This window comes from Spermophilus citellus, assembly GCF_964194105.1.
Source record: "Spermophilus citellus genome assembly, chromosome: 9".
NCBI lineage: Eukaryota > Metazoa > Chordata > Mammalia > Rodentia > Sciuridae > Spermophilus > Spermophilus citellus.
In genome coordinates, this window is record NC_138191.1 from 105,127,405 (window position 1) to 105,152,594 (window position 25,190).

General features: G+C 37.4%; 1 protein-coding gene across 2 annotated transcripts in view; it reads left to right on the plus strand.

Annotated features, from left to right (window-relative positions):
- The first annotated feature begins 2,986 nt into the window (after nt 1-2,986).
- Nucleotides 2,987-25,190, plus strand: part of EIF2B3 (eukaryotic translation initiation factor 2B subunit gamma) — a 115,952-nt gene continuing 93,748 nt past the window's right edge. The window contains exons 1-3 of one of the 2 annotated variants that reach the window (XM_081307507.1): nt 2,987-3,077; nt 5,930-6,086; nt 10,110-10,255. In XM_081307507.1, the coding sequence (XP_081163633.1) occupies nt 5,939-6,086; nt 10,110-10,255 (294 nt within the window). In that variant the 5' untranslated portion in view covers nt 2,987-3,077; nt 5,930-5,938. Of the gene's footprint in view, nt 3,130-5,929; nt 6,087-10,109; nt 10,256-25,190 lie in introns of both variants that reach the window. The other variant, XM_081307506.1, reaches the window with a different exon arrangement.

Below are 25,190 nucleotides of genomic sequence, written 5' to 3' on the forward strand. Positions count from 1 at the left end.
TCAAAAATATTTTCATCATAGAGCAACTATGAACAGAGCAGGGAGGAAGAGCAGGAAGAAAAGATTAACATTAAACAGAGACATGAGATGGGAGGGAAAGGGAGAGAAAAGGGAAATTGCATGGAAATGAAGGGAGACCCTCATTGCTATACAAAATTACATATAAGAGGTTGTGAGGGGAATGGGAAAATAAACAAGGAGAGAAATGAATTACAGTAGATGGGGTAGAGAGAGAAGATGGGAGGGGGGGAGGGAGGATAGTAGGGGATAGGAAAGGTAGCAGAATACAACAGTTACTAATAGGGCATTATGTAAAATTGTGGATGTGTAACCAACGTGATTCTGCAATCTGCATTTGGGGTAAAAATTGGGAGTTCATAACGCACTTCAATCTAATGTATGAAATATGATATGTCAAGAGCTTTGTAATGTTGTGAACAACCAATAAAAAAATATTTTCATCATAATGCTGGAACATTTTTGTCCCTTTGCCATCTTATTGGTAGTGCAAAAGCAGTGGTGGGTAAAATTGCTGATACTTTATATTTAGCATGAATCAAAGAGAGACACCAAAACTGACTCAACGTCATTGCATTATTCACTGCCACATACTTGTAATAAAAATAAAAAAACAATAAAGCAAAGTCAGTTTTACTTAAGAGGGTCTTTCTCGAAGAAATAAAATAAGATAATTTCTATTAAATCTTGGCCCTTGAATATATATCTTTTTAATATTTTTGTGGTGAAATGGGAAGCATGCATTTAACACTTCTGTGCATACAAAAGAAATATGATAGTTTCAAGAGAAGCTCTTGTGTGACTGAGTTGCAATTTTAATGGCTGCTTTTTTCATACAACATAATGACATATTTGTCACTATGGCTGACAATTTATCAAAATAAAGTGAGCTAGTCATTTCAAGGAAAACCACTAACAGTGTTTGTTGCCAATGCTAATATCTGAGCTTTCAAGAGAAAATGAGAATTTTAGAAAATTGTATCTCGCATCAGAAGCTTTCCAGCTTTCAATGTTTAAGAACTTTTCTGGTGAGATTGATGGTGATATTAACAAATGTGATTCTTTTTTTAAAAAAAAATTAAAAATCAATTGTTGATTGACCTTTATTTATTTACTTATGTGTGGTGCTGAGAATCAAACTCAGTGCCCCACACATGCTAGGCAAGCACTCCACCACTGAGCCATGACCCCAGCCCAAATGTGATTCTTTTATATCATGTAAATGAGTCATCTTTGGTAAGATCTGCGTAACTCAGGGAACCAATATTTTACAAATGATCAATATGCCAAGTTGTAAACCGTGCATTTGTAAAATGTCCATTCAAAGTGCAGGTATTTTAATGTAACCAGAATACAGATTGTTAATTTATGTGTAATTTCAGATTTTATTTGCAACTAACCTTTAACAAACTACCACTTATGAAGTTTTGGTGTAGCGTAGCATACATACACAAAAAGGCTATTAAATATTAAAACCTTTTTTTTCCACCTCTGTATCTGTGTGAGGTCAAATTTTCACTCTTCAACCAAAACAATATATCACAGTTGAAGAGAGCATCTAGCTGTTTCCTTTTCTTCTAATATTTTTTTTTTAGTTGTAGATGGACACAATATCTTCATTCATTTATTTATTCTTTATGTAGTGCTGAGGATTGAACCCAGGGTCTTGCACGTTGGAGGCAAGCACTATACCGCTGAGCCACAACCCCAACCCCACCTTTATTTTTTTAAAGCTAGTTTCTTAGTTGTTGATGGACTTTTATTTTATTTACTTTATTTATATGTGGTGCTGAGAATTGAACCCAGTGCCACACACATGCTAGGCAAGTGCTCTACCACTGAGCTACAACCCCAGCCCAGTCGCCTTTATTTTTATTACAGAAATCAGACTATTCCTCCTAACTGGCAGGAAACTAAAGCAATTTAGGGCTTAAGAGACATATAAGAAGAAAAAAAAAAAAAGAAGACTTCCAAAGATTAGGACAAATTGCAGGAATTGTGGAGAGACCAGCCATTATTCAGGTTATCTACTGTAGCTTAACAAACCACCTCAACAATTATCTTATTATTATTTCTTACAATTGTGGAAGTTTCTAGACTTAGGCCTTTGATGTCTCTCAGTCAACTGCAGCCCCTTAAGTGGTCTCCTTACTAGCTTCCAAGGAGTTTATTGTCAATACAACCACCAGAGTTATCTTTTAAAACCCTGTCATATTTCTCTGCTCAACAATCTGTTAGCTTCCTAACTCACAGCAAAATTCAATACCCTCAAAATAACCCACAATCCCCAAAGGATCTGGATTCTCCACCTTCTTCCCACTACCTTTCTCACCTCTTCTATAGCCATGCTCTCTCCCCCCTCATTGGACTCCTTGCTGTTTTTTGAACAAGCAATCTGTCTCCAGGCCTTTGCACTTACCTGATTCAACTCTCTTTAAATTATTGTTCAGTGGCACGTTCTCAGTGAGGCTTTCACAGACTCCCTCCCTCGCTATTTTGATGACTAAATCTGGCGAGAGTGGGAAAGAGCCATCTCACACTTAGAAGTCCTGCGGATCCCTGCCCTTTAGGGAATTAGGTGCCCCCCTCTCCCACCCACACACTGGCTAACCAAAAACTGCAGCATCCAATGAACTCTCTTTTCAGAGTAGCAGTGCGAGCCAGGTCCTAGAATGGAAACTCGTTGAGGAAAGAGGCTGTCACCTGTTCCATCTGGGTTCTTGGAATCCTGCTCTGGGAGGGGCATTCAGTAGACACTGGTGATTACTGAATGGATGCAAGGGCAGCGTTGACGAAGTCCTACACCTCTAGTACTGGATAGAAGACTCTAGGGCAGCCCAATCTCCACTGGTCCCTCCCGCTTTTCTTTTCTCCCCTTTCTTCCCCCGCCGCTTGCCCTTTCCCGGCCTAATCTATTGCTCGGCGCTCGTCTCTTCTGCGTGGGTCTGCCCAGAGCGTCCCATCGATCTGCTCGACCATTGCGCGCCTGCGCTTTTGGGCTGTCAGTCAGAGGCAGCGTGGGGAGCTCTGGGAGCGGTTGCGACGTGCTGGGAGCAGAGGTAAAGCCGTGGCTTCTGTCCTGAGGGGCCGCGCACGAGCTGGCTGAGCCGGGTGAGCTTCGCGGTGGGGGCTGGAAACCCCCTTTCATCAGGGACTCGCCGAGCTGGGTCGAGATGGAACCAAAAGGGCAGACGGGGGTAATGAGCCCTGAAGTCCCTAGCGCGAGTCCCTTGCTCCACACGGCCACGGAGCCCAGTGTCCAAACTAGAAGGGAGGTTGGGGAGCATTCGAGCCAACTACTTCGAGCAGCAGATGCAGAAACTGAATTTCGGGGTGGGGGAGTTCACACTGAGCGAACACCAGACCTGGGACCAGACGCCCTGAACACCATGCCCGAACTTTTTCCACCTGAGTCCTTCATTTATTCAGCCTATCTTTAGTTGTTTGGGTGCAGAGCAGTGAAATACTGCCCTCAGTCAGAGCTCAGTTAGGATGCCATGGTCTATCTTATCTATACAACCGGAGAAGGCAGTGAGTGCACTGAGGCACGTCTGAGAAGCCGGGAACACTCCCTCTAAAGCTTGGGAGGCTAGAAGAATCATTGCCTTGATTCCCAGCACACAGCGTCGTGACAGCGACATTGAGACATTTGCTTGGCTAACATGGGTAGTTATGCTCATTACTGTTCTTACTTCCCACGGTGCCACTCTTCAGCCAGAGACTTTGAGAGTAGAAATCCTAGATCCCAGTGACTTGGATTCTAATGCCACTCTGCACATGTTTGAGCTTGACTCTTACATGAGGCTGTTGTGAGGTTGGGGATCCTCATTCCATACACACTGCGTACCTGGCATCCGTACCCTACAATGATGACAACGCACAATTCCTTATTTTTTTAAGTGCTATAATTTTTTAAAATAACTTTGTTTATTTTTATGTGGTGCTGAGAATTGAACCCAGTGCTTCACACATGTGAGGCAAGCGCTCTACCACTGAGCCACAACCCCAGCCCAAGGACCTCACTCTATTTTAAAGTCTTTTAAACACACACGTGCAGTAAGGCTTGTAAAGGCTGACATAATCTGTACATGGTAGAGTAGAAGCATATAGGGAAAAGGAATCACTTCTGCCAGAGGCATGGGAAGGGTTAGGAATGGCTTTGTGGGAAGGTGATTCTTGAGCTGAATCTTACAAGCTTTGGAGTTGATTACTGGACACAGGAGAAAGGGACCCTATAAAGCAAAAATAGCATGTACCTGGGCATGGTGATGTGTGCCTTCAGACCCAGCTACTGTAATTGCTGGGACAGGAGGATTTTTTGATCTAGGAATTCTAGGATCTGTTAACTTAACCTCAGGCTCTCCTAAGAACTGAGGGTGTGGGTGATAATTTTAAATTTCACACCACCTATTGTGGCAAAACCAAAATTTAAACTCCAGTCTTTTGACTCTTAGGGTCTAGTGCCTTTTTCATAATAACATCAAATGCCATGGAAGTTGTATAATTCAAGAGTGAAGGTTAGATTCCAATGTGAGGCAATGCTTATTGAAATGGAAATAATCGTATCTTCCAAGTTTGTGTGTGAGCCTTCACTTTGTGTCTTGGATATACTTGGTGTTAAGTGCTGTGGTTTAGGTATTGATGTATGTAGCCCAGGACAGTATTATAGTAAAGGTGCACCATTATTTGTCAATTTGGATTTTTTTTCCCTGAACACTGCATTTTGCACATGATTATATCATTTGTTGTAAGAGAAAACTTTTGGAGCTTGGGTTGTAGCTCAGTAGTAGAGTGCTTGCCTACCACATGTGAGGCACTGGGTTCAATCTTCAGAACCACATAAAAATAAATAAATAAAATAAAGGTATTGCGTCCATCTACAACTAAAAATATTTTTTTAAAATTTTCAATTTAAATCAGCAGGATTTATGGCCTTTCCCTGTGCCTCTGTTCTGTGGTAGCTGCTGTAAAGAGGTTCTTTTCAAGGTAAAATTGCTTTTTTATTACCTTGACTTTGAAAAAGGAGTTAACAATTTGGATTGTTTCTGTAATTGGATTTTTAGGTTCACATATAAGCCTATATTTGCTGGGCACATTAGTGCACATCTGTAATCCTAGCTACCTGGAAGACAGAGGCAGGAGGATCACAAGTTTGAGGCCAGCCTGAGCAACTTATTGAGATCCTGTCTCAAAAATAACATAAAAAGGATTGGGGATGTAGCTCCCGAGTGTTAGAATATCCCTCGGTTCAATACACAGTACCACAAAAAAAAAAAAAAAAAAAAAGAATAAAGCTACAAACCTACATTTGTGTTTAGAGTGATATCTGTTATAATTAGGGAAAATGAGAATACTAGAGCATATGGATAATTATTAGAGGAATCTTCAGTTTTGTACCTTTCAAACTAACATGCCTGTGTTTCTGTTTTTAATTCTTGTCAAGTTTTTAAAATGCTTTCAAGAAATAAGAATTAAAGTATCATTTTAGTAAACATTTTAATAAACTTCTCCAGAATCAACTTGAGCATAACCTTCCTGTGTTTTCTAGGAAGACAGGTGTTCCCTTTATCCTGTGTACACTGTTTCTTGGCTATCTCCCTGCCATGGCACTACTGGTAGTGTATTAAAATTTACTGAATCTGTCTTAATTGTGAATAACTCAAGGGCCAAGCCAGATATTTTTTTCATTCAGATATTCCCCACTTTTACCAGTGATAAACCTGAGTGTCTGTATTGACCATAGAGTATGATAAAGATGATGATATGTGTGTATTTTGCAGTTGTGTGGTAATTAAAGTTGGAAGTGATACATCTGACATAAGTGGGTATCAGTAAACCTAAAGAAAAATGGATTAATATTTTGTGTACTTTGATTTTTGTTACATTCTTTTTTCATGTGGTTTCTTTCCAGTTTATAAAAATGGAATTTCAAGCAGTAGTGATGGCTGTAGGTGGGGGATCTCGGATGACAGACCTGACTTCCAGTATTCCCAAGCCTCTGCTTCCAGTTGGGAACAAACCTTTAATTTGGTACCCATTGAACCTGCTTGAGCGAGTTGGATTTGAAGGTGAGCAATGACAGTGATCTGCACTTATAAAACTTTGGAGTGTTTGGTCTCAGTGATTTGTTAGCATTATGAGGGTGAGGGAGGATGATTAGAGAAGACTCAGTCTTAAAGTTTGCTGGAATCTGGCCACTTTTAAATTAGGAACAAAGAAGTATTCTGTTGCTATGTAAAAAAGATTGAGAAGATAGTGCTAAGTGTTGTTGTTATAGAGCTGATCTCCTCAGTGATCCAAGCTGAACCTTGTAAGGTTATCAGAAAGAGCTAATTAGGACTCTAAGTACTTTACTATCAGTACTTTCCTTAGCAATAGAATATATTGTGTGCCATGTAATGTATTAAGGATGGGTGTACAGAATTGAAAAAAACATCTTAGGCCCTGCCCTCTAGAACTTTAAAGACCAGTGGGAAGAGTTCTTTCTACTTTTGCTTGGGTATCATAGATGCAATGCTATTAAGTAGGAAAAGGAATGTAAGACATCGGGTTTAAAAAAAGATAATGTTCAACCTTGGCCCATTGAATTTAGTGTTCTATGGTTAGGTAGAACAGATCAGAATACCAGCTAGGTAAAACAAATTAGGTGCCATAATTCTGGGGCCCAGTCTCATGATCCAGTGATCATTGCATTATGAGAGTTGCCTTCCTGACACAGACCCATAGGCATTTTTGTGCACTGGTCTAAATGACATTGGTGTTAAGAGATATGTTTTAGCAATTTTCTTTTTAGAGCTTGGTCTCACAGGTGGTGATTGTGACACACTTTAGCCCAGTTTAAAATATTGTACTTTCCTATAGACCCTTTATAGATTTGCCATCTGTAACTCTTTTTACTTTTTACTTTTACTATACCTTTAGTTCATACTTCAGTGTGGCCTATTGTGGTATATTTAATGTCTACTATGTAGAAAATTCTCATTGAGGCTCACTTACAATTTGATGGGGGAGGTGCCTCCTGAATGCAGAATTCTTAAGTTTTAAATAGCTAAGCCTGTCTTTCTGTCTTTATATCACAGTGGTAGGGTTTGAAACCAGGGCCTTTCACATGCTAGGCAAGCACTGTACCACTGAGGTACATCATCTCCATCCACTGCCCCCCAATTTTTTAAGTTGGGATCTTGTTATGTTGCCTCCTCTGGCCTTGAGCTCATGATCCTCCTGCCTTATTTTCCTAAGATTACAGACTCATGACACTATTCCTGGCATCATTCTTTTCTTATTGTTAATTATTTTATAGAGGGAAGTTAATGTAGCCCTGCTTAGCTTTTTTCTCCCTCCAAACAGAAGAATCTTGACCATATATTTAGTAGACTGTCCCATATTTGCATGAATGGAGTATCCATCACTTTATCTACTGTACTTCAAATCTCCTTTCCAACCTTTGGAAATGCTACCTTCTCTTCAATATCCCTAACAGCATTAATCTTTCTTTGTTTATCTTGGCACCTCTCAAGGACTGTTTTATACTATAATTAATGGTATGGGAGGCTTGGTAATCTCTCCTAAGAACAGATACTGTTTCTAATTCATCTTTGTATTCTCAGCATTTTGCACATAATATAGTATGTACTAAAAAAAAAAACTATTAATTTATTTATGTACTTTGTTGTTGGGGAGTAAACCCAGGGATACTTTACCACTGAGCTACATTCCTGGTCCTTTTTATCTTTTATTTTGAGATAGGGTCTTGCTTAGTTACTTAGGGCTTCACTAAGTTGCTGAGACTGGCTTTGAACTTGCCAACCTCCTGCCTCAGCCTCCTGACCCACTGGGATTATAGGTGTACACCACACCCTGCTGTACTAAAGAAATTTTTGTTGAATACATGGCTTATCTCAAAGGCCATCTCTTCTAGTGAGTCTTCTTTAGGTAATCATTTCCATGTTTAATTTCCCCATATTCAGTTTATTTTCTTTTTTTGTGGTACTGGGGATTCTTAGGGACATTGTAGAACTGAGTTACATCTCCAGCCCTTTTTTTCTATTTATTTATTTTTATTTTTGGGGGGTACCAGGGACTGAAGTGAGGAACACTCAACCCACTGAGCCACATGCCCAGCCCTGTTTTGTGTTTTATTTAGTGACAGGGTCTCACTGAGTTGCTTAGTGTCTTGCTTTTGCTGAAGCTGGATTTGAACTTGGCATCCTCCTGCGCTGCTGGGATTACAGGCATGCGCCACTGTGCCTGGCTTATTTTTCTATTTTAAAATGGTCTCTCTGAGTTGCCAAGGGTGGCCTTGAACATGTAATCCTCCTGCCTCAACTTTTCTAGTAGCTGGGTTACAGGGTGTACCACTGTGACCAGGTCCATGTTAAAAAAAAATTCTTTTAAAGAATTTAACCTTCATTTATTAATTTGTTAAATATTTATTTCATAGTTGTAGGTAGAGATGATACATTTATTTAATTTTATGTGATGCTGGGAATCGAACTCAGTGCCTCACGCCTGGTATGTGAGCGCTTTTTTCTCTGAGCCACAACTCCAGTCCTTAACCTTTATTTTATTTATTTTGTTTTTATGTGGTGCTGAAAATTGAACCCAGGGCCACACTCATGCTAGGCAAGCACTTTACCACTGAGCTATACCCCAGCCCTCCGTGTTTCTTGAGGATAGAAACCATGTTAAGTTCTTTTCTGAATTCTCAATGCTTATTTGTCCTTTATATGTTAAATATATTAGTATTTGTTGGATAAAAGAGTGAGTGACTAAATTGAGGAGAGGAAGAAAGAAGGAAGGAAGGTTAAATGATTTTAAAGAAAAAAGAGGAAGAAAAAATAGAAAACAGTGATTCCAGTGAAAGGGAGGGATGATTGTGATCTGGAGCACTATCATGGAACATGTGGAAGTTATTGAAGAGATGCCAAAATCAGACCGCCAGATATCAGTAACATTATCTCACCAAAGATCCATGAAAAAAACCCCGATTTTCTGTCATTGTTTGATAGATAAATGGATAAGGTGAATATATCTGTTGTGTGAAAATGATTCTTATTAGATTCATTTAATCCTCAGTGCAGCAGTAATGGCTACCTGGAAGGAAGTTGGGGTAACTATTTGTACTGAATGAAGATTTAAGATTACATTTATATGTTTTGTTGAATGGTCTTGTGAATTCTTTACATCCACAAAAAGTGGTGTACAGTATATTAATGTAGGTATGAATCATACAGACCTAAGGGTTGTTTTTTTTTTTGTGGGGGGGTACTGGGGAGTGACTCCAGGGGCACTTAACTGCTGAGCCACATTTCCAGCCTATTTTTGTATTTTATTTAGGAACAGAGTCTCACTAAGCTACTTAGGGCCTCACTAATTTGCTGAGACTGGCTTTGAACTTGCAATCTTCCTGCCTCAGCCTCCCCAGCTGCTGGGATTAGAGGCATGTGCTACCAAGCCTGGTCAGACCTGAGGGGTTTTTTGTTATTGTTGCTGTTTTTTTTTTGTGGTGCTGGGGATTGAACCCAGGGCCTTGTTCGTGGAAGGCGGGCACTCTACCAACTGAGCTATATCCCCAGCCCCCTAGACCTGAATTTGATCTTCATTCCATTGCATCCTAAGTAAAGTCACTTAAAGTCTTTCAGTCCATGGTTCCTCTTTTGTGTGTGTGTGTGTGTGTGTGTGTGTGAGAGAGAGACTGAGGATTGACCCTAGGACCTTATGTATTCTAAACATACACTCTGATACAGAGCTACATTTCCAGCAATCCCCTCCCCTTTTTTAAAAAAATTTTGTGTTGAGACAGTCTAAGTTGCCCAGCCTAGCTTCAAACTTGTGATCCCTCATCTCAGCCTCCCAAGTAGGTGGGATTACAAGTGTGTGCCAAAAACTTCTGGCAGATTTCTTCATTTTAAAAGTGAGATTGTTGTAAGAATTAATTGAAAGAATTCATGTAAGACACACTGAAAAGGTTCAGTAATATTAGTTATTATTACACCTAGAAACAGACCATAGCCAATTGAAGTAGTGAAACTGATATCTAGATGAATGAATGAGTTTTTGCATTTTTCCTTCTTTTTTCTTTCATGCTATAGAAGTCATTGTGGTTACAACCAGGGATGTCCAAAAGGTTTTATGTGCAGAATTCAAGATGAAAATGAAGCCAGATATTGTGTGCATTCCTGATGAAGCTGACATGGGAACTGCAGATTCTCTTCGCTACATATATCCAAAACTTAAGGTGAAAAATTATTTCTTTTACTGTTTATTGAAAATAAATAATATCTGATTTTTCCAGTTATTACAGTTTATTATAATTTTTTAAAAAAATATGGTCTTACATCACATACTTTGTTGCCTATATATTCTTCAACTGCTCTTTGTTTTGATTTAGACATTTAATTGTCACAGTCTGTGCTTTTCAAGTAGTAATACATCTTTATTAAAAAAAAATAGACGTAGGCATGGAGACACACACCTTTAATTCTTGGCTATTCAGGAGACTTAGGCAGGGGGATTACAAGTTTAAGGTTAGCCTGGGCAATTTACTGAGACCGTGTCTCAAAATAAAATTTTAAAAGGACTGGAGATGCCAGACGCAGTGGCTCATGCCCATAATCCCAACGGCTTGGGAGGCTGAGGCAGGAGGATCACAAGTTCAAAGCCAGCCTCAGCAACTTAGCAAAGCCCTAAGCAACTCGGTGAAACCCTGTCTCTACATAGAATATTAAAAGGGTTATGGATGTGGTTCAGTGGTTAAGTATCCTTGGGTTCAATTCTGGTACTAAAAAAAAAAAAAGGGACTGGAAGTGTAGTTCAGTGGTAAAGCGTTTATCTACCATGTGAGAGTAAAACATTTGCTATCATTTAATCCGTGGTACTTCAGGGCAGACATTGAGGAGAAGGCTGAGGGTTGTGGCTTGATGGTAGAACACTTGCCTGGTATGCAAAAGGCCCTGGGTTCAACCTTAGCACTGCAAAAAAGGACATATATTTCAAATGTACTTCAAAAGTTTCTATTTATATTCAGTTCATGAAATGCAAAATTAATATATGGCAATAAAAATCAGAGCAACAGTTGACTCTGTAGGTAGGAAATTGACCAGAAAGAAGCAGGAGGAAAATTTTTAAAATTCTATAGATCTCTCATGTGATATTTAAAGCTTTAGTCTCTTCTGATTAAGAAACTAACAAGAGTACATGCATAGGAGAACAGTGTCCCCAGTGGTTTATATTCTATAAGCTGAGAATTATGGAATTGTTCTAAAATTGATGTCCTTTAGAAAAATTTCAGCTTTTGTGATATTGTTATATATTTTGAATTGAGAGAACCAAAGCAAGATTTTCTCCTGCAATTGCTGATGACTACAAACAGATGTGTTAATTTTTTAACCTACCTTTGTACTAAAGAACAAAAAATTAATGCAGATATGTATATGCACCCACCCTTTTATTGGAGAATAGCTTAACCAGAGCAAAATGCACAAATACTAAGATACTTCTTTATATATTCTAGTTGAAAGTCTTCTGTCAGATGTGTTGTATTTTCTCTTATTTTATGGCTTGTCTTTTTTTTTTTTTTATTAAAAAGAGAGAGGGAGGGGGAGAGAGAGAGAGATTTTTTTTTTTAATATTTATTTTTTAGTTTTCGGCAGACACAACATCTTTGTATGTGGTGCTGAGGATAGAACTGGGCCGCAGGCATGCCAGATAGCGCTCTACCGCTTGAGCCACATCCCCAGCCCCTTATGGCTTGTCTTATCTCTTTATTACTGGTTTCTTTAGATGATCAAATGTTGATGAAATCCAAATTACTGATTTTCCTCCTCTTTTTTTGGTACTAGGGATTGAACTCAGAGGCATTTTACCACCAAGCCACATCCCCAGCCCTTTTTATGTTTTATTTTGAGAAAGAGTCTCACTCACTAAGTTACTTAGGGCCTAAGTTGCTGAGGCTTGCTTTGAATTTGTAATCCTCCTGCCTCAGCCTCCCAAGCTGCTAAATTATAGGCATGTGCCACTGTACCCAGTTATTTCTGATTTTTTTCTTTAGTGATTATTTTTCTTTAGTGACTATTATCATTTTGTACTGGGGATTGAACCTTAGGATGCTCTACCACTGAGCTACACCCACCGAGCCCCTTCTATTTTTACTTTGACAGGATCTCAGTAAGTTGCTGAGGCTAGTCTCAACCTTGCAATACTTCTGCCTCAGCCTCCCCAGTCACTAGGATTATTGTGGCACGTGCCACAATACCCGGAAATTATTGCTCTTTGTGTCCCAAGAAATCCTTGTCTATCTGAAGTTTGTGGAGATATTCTTTTACTTTACTTCTAAAAATGTTGTAAATTTGGCTTTTACATTTAGATATATGACCTGTCTTGATTTAATTTTTAAGTGATCCTGAGGTAGGGATAATATTCCACAAGGATATTCAGTTGCATCAACACCATTTGTTTAAAAGACTTTGCTTTTCTTCATTGAATTACATTGGTGTCTTAGTTGAAAATCAGTTAACCATTTATGTGCAGTCTGTTTCTGTCCTCTGTTTTGTTCCATTGATTATTTGTCTATCTTCTTTTCAGTACTACTGTCTTGATTATTTTAACTTTACAGTATGTCATAAAATCAGGTAGTATAAATCTATGAACTTTTTAAAAAAATATTATTTTGGCTTAATTCCTTTGGATTTCCATGTAAATTTTAGAATTATTTTCTGTAAAGAATCATTCTTGGGGCATGTGTTATGGCCCAGTGGTGGAATACTTGCCTGGCATGTGTGGGGGGACTGGGTTTGATCCTCAGCACCACATAAAAATAAATAAAATAATGGTGTTGTGTATATCTACAGCTAAAAAAAAAATTAGGAATTAAAAAAAGAAGAAGCCTTCTTAGATTTTGATTGGAAGTATATTGAACCTATAGATTAATGTGGAGAGATTTGATGTTGTGAATCTTCCAGTCTTTCAATATTGTGTGTGTATATTTAAGTTTCTTTTACTTTTTTTCATTGTACAATGTGTGGAGAATTTGAACACGTCCTAGTAAATTTTTGTTTGTTTATTGCATTACTGGGGAATGAACCCAATATGTTCTATCACTGAGTTACATCCCTAGACCTTTTTCTTTTTTATTTGAGATAGGGTTTCACTAAGTTGCTGAGTGTGGCCTCAAATTTGAGAACATCCTGCATCAGCCTCCCAGGTTACTGGGATTATAGGTGTGCACATTGTGCCCGAGTCACAAATTTATTTTAGGTAAATGCTTTTAGTGATATTGTAACTGGTATTTTTAAAATTCCATCTTTCAATTGTTTGTTGCTTGTATATAGAATGTGATTCTATTTATTTATTTTTTTTTTTTATTTTGACTATGTATCTTGTGACTCTGTTATAATATAGATTCTCTTAGGATTTTCTGCATGCATCATCCTTTTTCTTCAGATAAAATGAGTAGTATGTTTTCCTTTTTAATTAATATTTTCCCCCCTATTGCCCTGGTCAGAACCTCCAGTGCAATTCATATAGGCATTTCCACTCAAATTTTTAACCTCTCTTTTTGCATTTTTATGTTTCCATCCAACTGAGTTTTGGTGTTTCTGATTAAAGAGAAAATTTCCAATACTGTTAGAGTCAAGATTTCTGGAGTGTAGCTGCTTATTTGTTTAGGGAAGAATGGGGAGCTTCCTTAGGATAATAAGAAGAGGATTCTATTCTTTCACAAGAATTGATGCAGGTTTACTAAGGAACTTAGGATTTTTTTTTTTCAATTTAAAAAAATTGTGGTAAGTATACATAACAAAATTTACCATTTTAATTATTATTATTTTTTTTAAAGAGAGAGAGAGAATTTTAATATTTATTTTTTTAGTTATCGGCGGACACTTTGTTTGTATGTGGTACTGAGGATCAAACCCGGGCCGCACGCATGCCAGGCGAGCGCGCTACCGCTTGAGCCACATCCCCAGCCCCATTTTAATTATTTTAAAATGTACATTATAGTGGAATTGAATACATTCATAATATTACACAACTATTATCACCATCCATCTCAATAACTTCAGTCTTATAAAACTGAAAGTATATTCATTAAACATTCCCTCCCAGTCCTGGCAGCTACCATGCTACTTAATGTTTTTATGATTTCTGATTTTTCTACCTCATGCAAGTGGAAATTATACAGTATTTTTCTTTTTGTGACTAGTTTATTTTATTTAGTATAACATCCTCAAGGTTCATTCATATTGTAGAATATTACAGATTTTTCTTCCTTTTTAAAGACTGTATAATATTCCATTGTATGGGTATGCCACATTTTGCTTATCCATATATCCATCAGGGGACATTGGGATGCTTCCCTGTTTTTGGCTATTGTGAATAATTCTGCTCTGAACATGGGTGTTCAAATATCTCTTTGAGATTCTGCTTTCAGAAAGTTCTCTTAGTTATATACCCAGAAATGGAATTGCTAGGTTATGTAGGTAATTGTGTGTGTGTGTGTGTGTGTGTGTGTGTGTGTGTGTGTAGGAACAATGTGTATTATTTTGCATACAGATACATAATTTTTTATTCTTACCAGTAGTGCATATGGATTCCAATTTCACTACCATCCTTCCAATGCTTGTTATTTGTCTCTCTCTCTTTTTTTAAAAATAAAAGTTGTCATCTTAATGGGTACAAAGTTGTATCTTGTTTTGATTGGCAAAGAGTTTAGGATTTTTAGTGATCTTCCCAGCAGCTATTTTAGCTACTATCTAGAAGTTATGGATGAAGGTATAAACTCTCTTTGCTCCCTAATCCCTAAATCTTAGAAATTTTATTTTTCCTCTAACCTGGAATTAGAGATCCTGGGAATTCCATGCAAATGAGTTCCTCTAGCTCTTGACTGGGAAAGTGATAAGCAGCAACTATTAATAGAAGAACTACCAAAAAGACATTTTATTCTTGAAGTTGTTGCCTTCTTAAAACTTATTTATTTATTTATGTTTTGATACTGGGCATTGAACCCAGGGGGTGCTTTACCACTGAGCTACATCCCCAGCCCAGTCTTTTTTTTTTGGGGGGGGGACACAATCTCACTAAGTTACTATGTATTTTATTAAGCTGTGAGGCTTGCCTTGAATTTATAATCCTCCTGCCTCAGCTTCCTGAGTCATTATGCTTACAGGCATGCACTGCTGCACTCAGCTCTTCTTAAAACTTTGATCATTTACTCCTTCCGTTTTCGCTTGTACCTAATATCTAAGTTCTTGTATCCAGTCTCATTTATTTTCCTCCCTTTTTTTCTTTGCTTCCACATCATTTATACAGCATCCTTATAAATAATCTGGGCCTTTTTCTTTTCTTTTTTTTTTTTTTTTTAAGAGAGAGTGAAAGAGGAGAGAGAGAGAATTTTTAATATTTATTTTTTAGTTCTCGGCGGACACAACATCTTTGTTGGTATGTGGTGCTGAGGATCCAACCCGGGCCGCACGCATGCCAGGCGAGCGCGCTTACCGCTTGAGCCACATCCCCAGCCCGGGCCTTTTTCTAATCTATGACTTTGGTCAGCAACTCTTGCTCCCTTTACTTGGTTTTACCTATCATAGGGCTGCTGAAATCCTGGCTTCACATCACCTTGCCTTCCAACCTGGAATAGAAGGCAACAGAGTTAACCTGTGGAGATTACCAAATACCTGTCAAGAACAAAGTAAAACCCAAGCTAATCCCAAACTCAGAACTGTCTGGTTGGGATCAATGTAAACTTTTAGGAAGGGAGTAGAAAGGCACAAAAAAGTTGAAGAAAATTGAGACAGCTTCAGAAGGCAATTTGCTGAGGATGTCAGATGTCTCTCTAAAAGAGAAAGTTGTACCCACAAGCTGTGCCATGGTTTAAAAGAAACAGCCCTTTGAACCCATTGAGTTCTCTTTCCCTTTGCCCATAAAAGAGCTTCCTAAACATTTGGAGGCTCTTTTGGTCTGTTTTCAGTATGATTTTAGGTAACATAAGTTTAGGGCTTATTATCTTTATCTACTTCCTGAATTCCCCAAATATTAATGTGAGGTTATCCTGTTTAGTTTCTTTATTGTCTTAGAGAAAGACCAGAGTGATATATTCACTTTATTTGGCTTTTTAAGTTTTTTTTTTTGTTTTTTTTGTTTTGTTTTGTTTTGGTTTTTTTTTTGATGGTACTTAGGATTGAATCCAGGGTGCTGTACTACTGAGCTACATTTGCAGCCCTTTTTTTTTTTATCTTTTTTTGAGATGTTTCCAAGGCTAACATCAAACTTATAGTCTGCCTTCCTTAGCCTCCCAAGTCACTGGGATTACAGGCATGCATTACTACACCCAGCTAAAATACATTTTAATTTATAATCTTCTTTTTTTACATTGCATTTTCTAAATGTAGTGCAGTCCTACTCATATATAGAAACCCCCCTCATATTTACTTACAGGATATTGAAGCTGGATACCATGTTTGCTAACATTTTTTCAACTAAAGGATATATCTCATTTGGATTATTTTTCTGGCACTATTTTCTGCTTCATTTTGCTGTATCTTAACACCACAATTTTACTGATTTATTGGTTCTCACTTTTTATTTCAGCTGTCCAAACTTTTCCCTGACTTATCAAGAGAGATTATTGGTTCATTCATTCTCCCAGGCCCTGGGTGAGTGAGCTCCATTCTTACAACTGGAATTGATAACAGATATTCTTGGATTTCATATTTTCTTCATTATAGTGTTTCATATATGAACTCATTAATTTAGGATATATGTATTTATAGTCAAATCATAATAATAAACCAGTTGTAAACCAGTTATAGTTCCTGCTTTAACTTTTTTTTTTAACATTTTTTTTTTTTAGTTTTAGGTCGACACAATATCTTTATTTTGTTCTTATGTGGTGCTGAGATTCAAACCCGGTGCCTCACGCATGCTAGGCGAGGGTGCTACCACTTGAACCACATCCCCAGCCCTCTTGCTTTAACTTTTTATTATGGGAAATTTTAAATGTAAACAGAACATTGCCCATGTATTTGTCATCCAGCCTTATAAGCAAATCTTATCCCACCCAATTTGCTTTCCTTTTTTTTTTTTTTTTTTTTTTTTTTGTGGTGTCAGGGATTAAACTCAGGACCTCATGCATACTAGGTAAACACTGTACCCCCAAGCTATAACCCAGCCCCCCTCCCATGTTTTTTTGAAGCAAATCCCAGACATCATATTATTTTATCTTTTTTTAATATTTATTTTTTAGTTGTAGTTGGACACAATATCTTTATTTTATTTATTTTTATGTGGTGCTAAGGATCGAACTCCGGGCCTCACACGTGCTAGGCAAGTGCTCTGCCGCTGAGCCACAATCCCAGCCCCATATTATTTTATCTTATCTGTATATTTTTCAGAATATATTGCTAACATGAGGGCTTTAAAAAAATTATCACATCCAAAAGATTAAAAAACAAATAAATAATAATTCTTTGGTATCATGAAATACCCAATCAGTGTTTGAGTTTCCAGTTGCTTTATAAATATAAACATGTTGTTTAATGTTAACTCAAGAAGTGAAAAGGACTACCCATTATAATTGGTTGAAATGTCTCTTAAGCCTCTTAACTCATGGATTTTCCTTTCTTCTTACTCTTTTTTCCTTTATAATGTATTTGTTAAAGAAACTGGGTCTTTTTAAAATTTTTTTTATATATATCTTCACTTTTATTTATTTATTTTTATGTGATGCTGAGGATCGAACCCAGGGCCTCACGCATGCGAGGAAAGCGCTCTACCACTGAGCCACAACCCCAGCCCCCCCTCCCCCCATACTGGGTCTTTTTGTCTTGTACAGTTTTCCAGTGATATTATTTAATAAGTGTTTATCTCTGTATATTTTCTGTAATTGGTAGTTGGACCCGGAGGCTTGTGTAAATTTAGGTTTGAGTTTTTTTGGCAAGACTGCTTCATAGGTGGTGGTGTGGTTTTCCATCTGGAGGCACATAATTGAGGTGGTTGCCTTTCATTTTGTGATGTGAGCAGCTGTTAGTGATTGTTGCCAACAGTCTCTGTTTCTTGTCTCCCAAGTCATTTGACCATCTGAGGTTACATCTCTCTTTTTGTTACTTTGCCTCAAACCCTTTTTATGTTTCTTTTTTTAATTTTAGGATTGTATTCCTTTTTACATTCCATTTCCCCAAAGGCATTGTGGATTGTTTTATTTGCCCTTGTATTCTTCCTACTTTTACTTATTTCTGAAGTGATTTCTTTTATTTCTAATTCTCCTCACTTCTAACTTTTCTTTTTTTAAAAAAATTTAACTATAGATGTACACAATTTTTTATTTTTTACTTATATATATATTTTTTAAAGAGAGATAGAGAGAGAGAGAATTTTCAATATTTATTTTTTAGTTTTCGGCAGACACAACATCTTTGTTTGTATGTGGTGCTGAGGATCGAACCCAGGCCGCATGCATGCCAGGCAAGCGCGCTACCACTTGAGCCACATCCCCAGCCCAACTTATATATTGTTTTGATGTGGTGCTGAGGTTCAAACCCAGGACCCCAAACGTGAGGCGAGCCCTCCACCACTGAGCCACAACCACAGCCCCTTACTTCTAATTTTTCTAATTCATATTTATGTTATGGTTTTATGCTTTATTTTGTTTTTTTACTTTAGGTTATTTTGAAATATTAGTCTCTAGATTTTATCTGTTTTATGGGATTGTTTTTCTCATGTATTTTCATTGTCTCTAGGAATGTTATTCCAAACTTCATCGTTATTTTTTTAATAATAACTTTGTATGGGATTTGAATATAATCTTTTTCTAATTTTTGTCTGAAACTGGTTTTCCTAAATTTTTCAAAGGTAAAGGTGAGGTCTTCCTCCGAAATTAGAATTGATTTTTTGTGTGTATCATAAAATAGACATACAATTTTATTTTGTGTTTTATTTATTAATAGTCTGTTAGTCTTGTACTCTATACTGAATAGTTCATTCATTCCCTCCATTGATCTGTGATGTCCTGGATACATCTAGTATATATTTGTATGTTTGGGGACTCTATTTTGTTCCACTGAGCTATTTGTCTTTCTCTACACTAACACCATAGTCATTTACTCTCATTTTTATAATAATTCTTAATATTGGTAGAGTCCTTCACATATCTCATTGTTCTTCTTAAGGAGGTATCTTATCTATACTTTGTTCTTTTATAGAACAAACAACTTGAAAATACTAAAAATACTTTAAAAAATACTTAAAAATATTAAGGATCACATTTATATATTTTATATATTTTATAGAACTTGAAAGTTCTTGGGCTGGGGATGTGGCTCAAGCTGTAGCGCAGTCGCCTGGCATGTGTGCGGCCCGGGTTCGATCCTCAGCACCACATACAAAAAAAGATGTTGTGTCTGCCGAAAAACTAAAAAATAAATATTAAAAAAAAAAGAAAGTTCTACACAGAACTTTTGGAATTTTCACCAGAGTTGCATTAAATCTATGCATAAATTGAGGGCAGACTGGCACCTTTAATACTGAGTCTTCCTAAAGCCATATATGTAGTGTATATCTCCATTTATTTCAGTCTTCTTTAATATCTGTCAGTAATGTTTTAGAATTTACTTCTTAAAAATCTTGCGCTGAGGTGTAGTTCAGTGGTAGAGCACTTGTCTAAAATGCATAAAGCTTGGGGTTGATTCCCAGTTCCACAAAGGAAGGAAGGAAGGGAGGGAGGGAGGGAGAGAGGAAGGGTGAATTAGGGCTGGGAATGTAGTTCAGTGATAGTAGAATGCATGCTTACAAGGCACAAGGCCATGGGTTCAGTCTCCAGCATGACAAATAATAATAATGATAGCTATATGTATATCTTTTGTTAGATTTATTCCCAGATTGTATTTTTTATTAGCATGTATAGTGTGTGTTATATATATATATATATATATATATATATATATATATATATGTATGTATATACACACACACACATACACACATATCTTAAAGAATCAAAAGTTCTACAAGACTTATAGTCAGAAACAAAGGTGTTCTGTACTATCCATCCTAACTCTTGCTTTCTGTTCCTCAGAGGCAACTACTTTCAGATTTGTTTTTTCTTTCTTTAATTTTGGATAATTTTGGATGCATTGCTTTCCCTTTCTTTCTTGTAAATTCAGACTATATTTGGAATAATTTTTTGCTATGTTTTATCCAAAATTCTTAAGTATTTGTAACAGAATTTTTGCATTATCTTAATCCACCAATTTTCCAACATCAGATCCTTCAGGCTGACTTCTTTAAGTGCATGGTTTTATTTAACTCCCAACAACACTGAGGTAGATACAATCTTTATCCCTGTTTTACAAGTGGAAAAAAGTAGGCCTCAGAAAGCTCAAGTAGTTTGCTTCACGTTCAGGTTGAAAGACAATGCTATGGATGCCAAAGTCTCAGTAAATGCATTGAATAACTATTGACTGAAAGAATAATGTCTGCTAGATACAACCAAATGGCACATGTTTTAGTGGAAATTTAACTTTTACTTGAGAGTGCAATAGTAGAGTTGGTAAGAGACATGGTAGTTAGGAGGGTACCAAGTGCCCTCTAGAGGAGCATCAGGAACCACTGCTTGGATCTGCTTATTGAAGAAGGAGCCCTTTATAAACGTGACTTTCAAATTCTGTCTTGCAAAATAGGAATTTGTAGTGCTGGAGATGTGAGGAGGGATAAACATTCCTAGTGGGGATAGGATAGAATAACTCTTCAGAAAGCATGAAATTTTTTAAAGAACTTGTACTTTAATAGTTGAAGAATTCTACAAAGCTGAAATATCAGGGGATTATTATTATTATTTCTTAAAGAGGTAGAGTTTTGTTAGAAAGTGAAAAGTGAGGTTGTGGCTTAGTAGTAGAGTGCTTGCCTAGCACATGTGAGGCACTAGGTTCAATCCTCAGCACCACATAAAAATAAATAAAAATAAAGGCATTGTGTCCACCTATAACTAAAAAGATACAAATAAAGAAAGTGAAAATTAAAGACAAGTATTCTCAAAGAATGCAGGCTCTCTAGAACAAAATTCATCAGCTTTATTGTTTTTAGAAGTTAAACTATTTGGGAGGGAGGGAATGGCAGAATGATAATGGGGGTTTTGAGAAACAACAGACTTTGCATTGCAATAATAGCTGATTGTTCACATAAGATCTCTCTCTGTATACTCTTGATCACTTCTGATGATACTTAAATTTGCTAAAACTTTATAAATTAGTGCATGAGAAATTATTACTTTAGAACCTTAATTTCTATTCTTAGAGACTGCCTAAACTAGGGAGTTTATTTATTAGCTGATTGTGATCAAGACGATATAATTTTTATTTTCCTTGGGGTTACCTAAAACATTTGCTCTTAAGATCATGAGGGAGAACTTTCGTATTTACTATGTATACCTGGATTTCTAATCTACCTTGAAAGGTAAATGGTATTATTGTGCTTTGTTGTTGAGAAATTTGATATCAGAGAGCTTAAATAACCTGCCCTAAATCCCACACCTGATTAGTTGCTGATCCAAAGCTAGATCTCATCTCTTAGTTTTGAAGTGCATTTGTACTTCTTGGAATCTTTTTTTTTTTTTTTAAAGAGAGAGGGAGAGAGAGAGAGAGAATTTTAATATTTATTTTTTAGTTATTGTCAGACACAACATCTTTGTTTGTGTGTGGTGCTGAGAATCGAACCCGGGCTGCACGCATGCCAGGTGAGCGCGCTACCGCTTGAGCCACATCCCCAGCCCCCTTCTTGGAATCTTTTTAAAAATATTTTTAAGCTATACATGGACACAATATCTTTTTTTTATAACTTTATTTTATTTATTTTATGTGGTGCTGAGGATGAAACCCAGTGCCTCACATATGTTAGGCAAATACTCTACCAACTGAACTACAGCCCCAGCCCCAGACACAATATCTTTATTTTGTTTATTTATTTTTTTTTAATTTTTTTTAAGAGAGAGAGAGAGAGAGAATTTTCAATATTTATTTTCTAGTTCTCGGCAGACACAACATCCTTGTTGGTATGTGGTGCTGAGGATCGAACCCGGGCCACACGCATGCCAGGCGAGCGCGCTACCGCTTGAGCCACATCCCCAGCCCCTTGTTTATTTATTTTTACATGGTGCTAAGGATCAAACCCAGTGCCTCACATTTGCAGGGCAAGTGCTCTGCTGCTGAGCTACAACCCGAGCCCCATCTTAGAATCTTGTAAAATTTTATGTGTAGATTAGATAATTGCATGTATATATACAAGTTTTTTTCAGTATACAGTTCAGTGGTTCTATTATATGTAGAGTTTGTTTGTTTGGTTTTTGGTTCTTGGGATTGAACCCAGGTCCCTGTGCATGCTATTCAAGTGCTTCTACCACTGAGCTACATCTGCAGCCCAGCACTCTTAATTAAATATATTTCTTTTTAAAACTAGCAAATAATTCTTCCAGTTGGACTCATGCAATGTCCTTCTCTTTAAAAGTGCAGCTGTAGCTTCTTGGTATCTTTCTCTTAAGTGGAGTGAATTCTGGTCTTGAAGTAAGACTTTCTATTCTATGTCTAGGGCCATGTAAACAAGAAGCCTGGCTAAGGAAGGATACAGTCTGTGATCAGCCAGCACATAAGGCAGAGCTGCCTGACTCCTTCAACATTGATCCCTATCCACATTAGAGATGTTCCTTTGACTTTTTTCTTTCTTTCTTTCCTTCCTTCCTTCCTTCCTTCCTCCTTCCTTCCTTCCTTCTTCCTTCCTTCTTTCCATCTTCCTTCCTTCTTTCCTTCCTTCTTCCTTCCCTTCCTTCTTCCTTCCTTCTTCCTTCCTTTCCTCCCCTCCCCTCCCCTCCCCTCCCCTCCCCTCCCCTCCCCTCCCCTCCCCTCCCCTCCCCAGGGCCTTAAGCATACAATGCAAGCCCTCTGTCACACCGTCAGCTGATCCTCTGTTTGAGGTAATTGTCTATCCGTACTACTTTATGGGTTAGCAAGAGAAGGCGCCTATTTATTAGATACATGTGTAGAGAGCAGGTTAGCGAGGTTTATTTAAGAGACTTATGTAGACTAAATCTATAATAGAGTCCTGCAGCCTATGTGTAAAACACTTATAGTTCAGGTCTTATTGCTTCTCTTAATTTAGAAATGGCAGAGTTGAGGCTGCAGTTGTAGCTCAGTGGTAGAGCACTTGCCTAGCATGTGTGAGGCACTGGGTTTGAGCCTTAGCACCACATTTAAAAAATTAATAAATAAAGGTATTGTGTTCATCTACAACTAAAAAAATTTTTTTTAATTAAAAAAAAAAAAAGTAAACATAGAAAAAGTGGCCGAGTTGAGGGCTGGGATATAGCTCAGTGGTAGAGTGCTTACCTAGCATGCATGGTAAGGTTTAATCCCCAGCACTGGGGGAAAAAAAAGAAAGAAAAAGAAGGAAATGGCAGAGTTGATCATTCTCTGTTTAATCAAGGTAGGAATCTTTCTTTGGCCTCGGGCCTGCCTCAGTTTCACAACCCAGAAAATAGGGATAATGATGCCAAAACACTGGTTGTTAGAGGTTTAGTTGTTTAAGTCCTTTGATGTAGAAAAAGGACTATTGTTATATGTCATTTGAAACAGCTAACATGCTACAACAAAGAACAAACTATGCTGTTGAAACCCCCAGACCAGAGACAGTTTATTAGAAAGATTGAGCATATATTCTATTTTTAGAAAATGCTCAAAAAGCAAAATGCAAGTTATTTTCACTTGAGTGTTTGATGTGTTTATCAAATTACAAATCTCTGTCATTCTTTCCTGGACCCTTTCATTTTGCCTGAGGTTTTGTTTTTGTCAGATTTCTATCTGCTTAGAACGAGTGAGTATAGTTTGGTCAAGGGAGGATCTGAGAACTTGGTCCTAACTTGCTTAAAGTCTTTATTAAGTGGCACCTTTCCTTCATATGATTTCTTTGGTGGGCTGTGGTTGCCAGGAGAGCCTCAGTATATCCCTGATGATACATTCATTGAGGCTGCTGGTGGCATAATGACAAGCCCAGGAGTAATGGCAGAATCAAGTTGGCTGTAAGGTTTTTATTTTTTTAAATATTTTATTAGTTATTGATGGACCTTTATTATTTATTTAATTGCTTATATGTGGTGCTGAGATTTGAACCCATTGCCTCACACATGCTAGGCAAGCACTCTACCACTGAGCCACAACCCCAGCCCAGCTGTAGGGTTTTTTGAGCCTTTTTTTCCCCCTTTGAGGAAATCTCAGTGGAGCTTTTCTCATGAGTACACTAATCTAGTATTTATATACACAAGACTGAAGTGAATTCATCTTACCTTTTCATAGATTGCTGCTTGTTATAACTCTGTTCTGGAGGTTGGAGTACTTCTGTAGCCCTGTATTTCATTTGGTAAACAGAAACTAGCTGTTTTCAAACCTAATTCCTTTGAATCTTTTTTTCATTCCTTGAAGGGATATAGGGTAGTGTGGAAAGGAGCTAGCTAGGAATTGTGAGAGAAGGCATAGGCTGTCATCACAAACTTTCTGTCTTTGGGTAACAAGTAGCCCACATGGCTTAGATTTTTGGAAACTCGTTAGGGCCATCTGTTGTACTCTGGATGGTGAGGTAACACTTCAGACTGACTAGTAGAATGGTCCAGTATAATTTATGGAAAGTTGGTATCCTATCACCTCGACCAAGAGAGTTTATTTGAAATAAGCAGTTTAAGACTCATCTTCCCCAACAAGCCTTCCTGGTTTTCTAAGACTGAATTGGGTATGATTTTTCTATACTTGGGCAGGAGATTTTGCAATTGTCATATCATCTTCCTGTACTAGACTGTGGGACAGAACTATATCTGGGCCTGGCACAGAGAGAATTCTCTATGTATTTGTTAAATGAATGAATCACAGATGGAGGCAAGTTTTTTGTAAACATTTGGAATAAGCTCTTTATTCATTTAATATAGAAGAGATATTTAAGTGAGCCTGAGGATGAGTTTCAGTGATTGTAAATCAGAGAAATTGATTATGGCATAGGCTGCTTAGTGTTCACTTTATTTGCATTTGTAAGTTCCCAGAAAACACCAAGTTTACTGATATGGCTGATCCTCTACCCCAGTGTGTTCTTCTAGAAGGAGGAGTATGTTATTTTTGTAATGAGGTAGGCTGGCATGGTGAAAAGAACACAGG